The sequence below is a fragment of the Drosophila sulfurigaster genome, chromosome X (genome assembly GCF_023558435.1).
Source record: "Drosophila sulfurigaster albostrigata strain 15112-1811.04 chromosome X, ASM2355843v2, whole genome shotgun sequence".
Taxonomy (NCBI): Eukaryota; Metazoa; Arthropoda; class Insecta; order Diptera; family Drosophilidae; genus Drosophila; species Drosophila sulfurigaster.
In genome coordinates, this window is record NC_084885.1 from 14,154,019 (window position 1) to 14,158,050 (window position 4,032).

Genomic DNA, 4,032 nt, shown 5'->3' on the forward strand with positions numbered 1-4,032 from the left:
AGAATTTTACTTAAATTGATAAAATATTAATTTTCAGATATTTAATTTTTAAATTATAAATAAATTTTGCGCATTTTATCATATAACTTTAATGTTAAGAATTTTGATTTACTTTACTTAAATTTTTTTTAATAATATTAGGTTGGCCAAAAATATGACAAATTAAAAGTATGATTTAATGTTCAATTTTTAAGAATTTCATTTTAAAACATTGTAAATATTGTATACAACTTTATTGTCTTCAATTGAATGCTATAAATTTCACTTCATTTTATAAATTTTTCTTAAAATTTTCAAGGGTTGACATTTTTTTTCTAAAACTCTCAAAAATTGTTTATAATATATATTTTATTATAAAGGGCAATTGACTTTGATTAATTGAATTGCCATAAAAGTAAAACACGTATTTTGAATAAAGTAATGTTTATGAAGATATGAGCCAAAATATTTATTTGTATTTTATATAATTTTGATTGCTGGGGGCAAATCGAATTTGAAGTGTGATGGCAATGTGATGATGCTGGGTGTAATGTGAGCAGTTGATGATGATGTGTATCAGTGAGTTGGTCTTCGTCCTCGTCTTCGGCTTCGTCTTGGTCTTGCTCGATCTGCCAGAGAGTTTGGCAGTTGGTTTCGTGGATAAATTGTGTTAGGCCAAATGCTTTTCGACTCGTCGTCTCCTCTAACTCAGCTCAGCTCAGTGCTCAATGGCAAGTGGCACTGCGGCAATTGTTTCAATTTGATTTGGAACAACTGAAGCCTGGCAGTTGAGCAGAGCGAAAAGCGGAAAGCCACTAACTGTGACAGTGGCCATGGCAGAAGCAGAAGCAGAAACCGAAGCAGGAAAAGGAATTGGAATGGGTTGGAGATGGAGATGGAGATGGAGTTGAAGCTGCTGCCACGTCACACGTGCAGCTATTTGATGTCACTTTACCCAGCGTCATTCACATCTTTATCCGCGCCTCACATTCACCTCCCTCTTCTTGTTGTGGTGCTTTCCGTCACATCATCATCATCATCATCGTCAGGAACAACAAGAGCGTCATCATCATCATCATCATCCGCCGCAGTTGGTTCAACTTCAGTTGCCAAAATGTCGTCGACTTTGGCCACAGTTGATGGCTTGGTTTTGTTCTCCATCTCTGTCTCTGTCGCTGTCGCTGTTTCTGTCTGTTTCTCTTTCTGTTTCAGTTTCAGTTGCTGCAATTGTAACATGCTTTTTATACTTATATGTGAAACATAGAGAGGAAGCTAGCTTACATTTCGCTGCTGCTTCTGGACTTTAGCTTGAACTTTGGCACTGCTTTCGCTTCGGGTTGCCTCGCCCTCTTCTATCGCCATTTTCGCTGTCGCTGTCTCGTTACGCTCTGGCACGCTTATTGAATTTCGCTTAGCTGCTGCTGCTTCAGCTGCTTCAGCCAGGTCATGGGGCAACTCCAGTGTGCGCGGCAACAGCGGTTGCTCCTCGGATAATGTGTCTGCGTTTTGGGCATAAAATTTTACGCTCGGTCACACACTGAAGCGTCAATTGTCCTCTCCCATCCCTCCCCCTTGCCCTTCTACTCACGTGTGTCCACATGGTAGCCATGGTGATCCGCTCGGTAGAAGACCGTCGAGTACTTCGCATTGGGCAATGGCACCGAATAATAACCACGACGGGCGAGCACCCAATTCTTGCCCACGGGCAGCCAATAGGTGCGCTCATAGCGAGTGTCGCCATTGCTTAGCTGATATCTGAAACAAGAATAGAACAGTTGTAAAATGGAAAGAATTTGGAATTGAGTGAAAAGTTGCGACAGTGACAATGAGAAGAAGTGAACAGTTAACAAGCGAGAAGGAAATTATGAAATGAATGAAGAACAGTTAAAGTGAGAAGTGAACTTTCGGGAAGTAAAGACTCGAGAACAGGAAACAGTTCAAAAAGGAGAAAATATATGAAATGAGGAGAATTCTTCTGAATCGAACAGTTCAAAAATGAGGAACTGAAAAGAGTTTCCAAAAAGAGTTGAGTAGAGAAGAGAAAATCACAGTTGAAAAGGGAACAAAAATGATTTTGTGGTAATAGTTTAGTTTAGAATATGTCAATTAAGAAGATATCAGTTCGTATATTTTAGGATGGGTTGCCTTATAGTCTCTGAGATGTAGAAGTTCATATGGACGGACAGACAGACTGATGGGGTCGGAGATGCCTCCTTCTGCCTGCTTCATACATTTCCTACAGGAAAAAAGTTATAACCAAATACTAGCGGGTATAAAAAATCAAGATAAAAGCAACTTTAGAATGAGAAGAGCTATTAAGAAATAGTTAAACAATGAAAACAAGTGAGAAGTGGTCAATTTATGAGTTCAGATGTGGATACTTTCAGGCACAGAACATATGAGAAATGAAGACTTATTAAAGAGAACTCTTAAGACAGTGAGAAGAGCTAGAAAGGAAGAGTTAAACCAATGAAAATAAATGAGAAACTAAATTTTGACAAGTTATATGTTTAATAAGTGAACAGTTGAGTATCCAAAAAAGCTAAGATGTTAGTAGTTGTAAAGTGAACAATTGAATAAAATAGGATTTAAGAAGAAACCAATGCAAAAATGAGAAGAGTTAGGTACAACAGTGGAGTAATTGATAATGAGAAATATAAATATATTATATATAAATTGAATATAGCTGTTATGGAATGCACAAGTCACAAACAATGACGATATAAACACTTACGAATTCTATGATACAAATCTAAGCAATTAAAAAGGAATATGTTTGAGGACAACAAACGTCACCTGTACTCATGTTGTCCATCTGGGAAACGCTGATCAAAGTTATCGATCACACGAATGCTTTCGTCCTCAGCTGGCTGCGAATCAGGCAACTTGGGAGCCACCAAAGGCGGCCAATGATGCACATGTTGATGGCGATCCACGGGCTGAGCTGTTGTTGTCCTCATCGTGGTGGGATGCCTGGGACGCACAGTCCAACGTGCCTCAACAGTGCTCGATAGAATGAGGAGGCCAAGCAGCAGCAGAAGCTGGCAGAAAATTATCCTGGCAACACGATGCGAACACATTCTATCAGAAGCACTTAATGATAACTTGATGCCTGGCTGCAAATTTAATAATTGATTCCTTCTGCCAGCTGCTGTTGGACTTTTATACTCGTGGAACCGAAAGACGAAATAATAAACTCACACATCGATGGCAAATGATTTGGCAGTCTTCATGACTGACCATTCATACATTCCTACTTCACTTGCCTCCCGAATTTGTCCATTGCCATGTTGCCCAATCCCTCAATCCTTAAATCTCTCACTCACGCAGCTGAAACGCTTCACAGTAATTTTTTTTTTTTTTTTTTGGGCCAAACTTTGACTTTGATTCCAGCTCGGTTTTGTTCTGCATTTTGATTTTCATTCTGTTCTCGATGTTTTCGACATGTGTTTTGTTTCGTCGAGAACGAAATGATGTCGTCTCTAATGTGTGTCAGTCGCAGCTGCAGCAGTGCACTGCGAGAAATTTGTGGTTGGTTCTTGTATTGTATTGTATTTTAATTCATATTGAGTATAAATAAAATGTAGTCACAATGTGATTTGAAATATGGATTTTCTATTCCATATTCGAATTTATAAGGCATTTTATATAAATATAATTAACCAAATTCTTTTTCACATTCTAATTTATGAAACTTGCTATACTAATATATAATAAATAAATAATAATATTTATTTTATTGACCCATGGTACTATTATTAATGAAGAGTACGAATGATTAGATAGAAAAGTTTAATGACATTTACCTTTAAAGCTCAAATTCCTCAAATTTCTCAATCAACTTAATGAATTACAAAGTTCGTATTATATACTCATTCTAAGTTGCGAAATCATTGTAAAGCTCTTCTGATTACCAGCAGCTTAGTTTGTCAACTTGTTGTAATTCTTCACAACTGTTGGGCAACAGTTGATTAAATCATACTGAGCAGTCTTTGTGCAACTCTATTGCTTGACCACGCCCACTTAGCTGATACGCCTTCACTATTATCTCGG

The 4,032-nt window shown here is 37.7% G+C and overlaps 1 protein-coding gene across 1 annotated transcript; it reads right to left on the minus strand.

The window, feature by feature from the left end:
* Positions 1 to 421: 421 nt before the first annotated feature.
* LOC133848275 (uncharacterized) lies at positions 422 to 3,103 on the minus strand. The gene is made up of 4 exons (XM_062283773.1): positions 2,776 to 3,103; positions 1,568 to 1,734; positions 1,261 to 1,478; positions 422 to 1,200 (listed from the first exon to the last, which is right to left on the minus strand). Exons 1-4 carry the CDS (start codon positions 3,057 to 3,059, stop codon positions 970 to 972), a joined length of 900 nt encoding a protein of 299 aa, XP_062139757.1. The 5' UTR covers positions 3,060 to 3,103; the 3' UTR covers positions 422 to 969.
* Between the last annotated feature and the right edge of the window lie 929 nt (positions 3,104 to 4,032).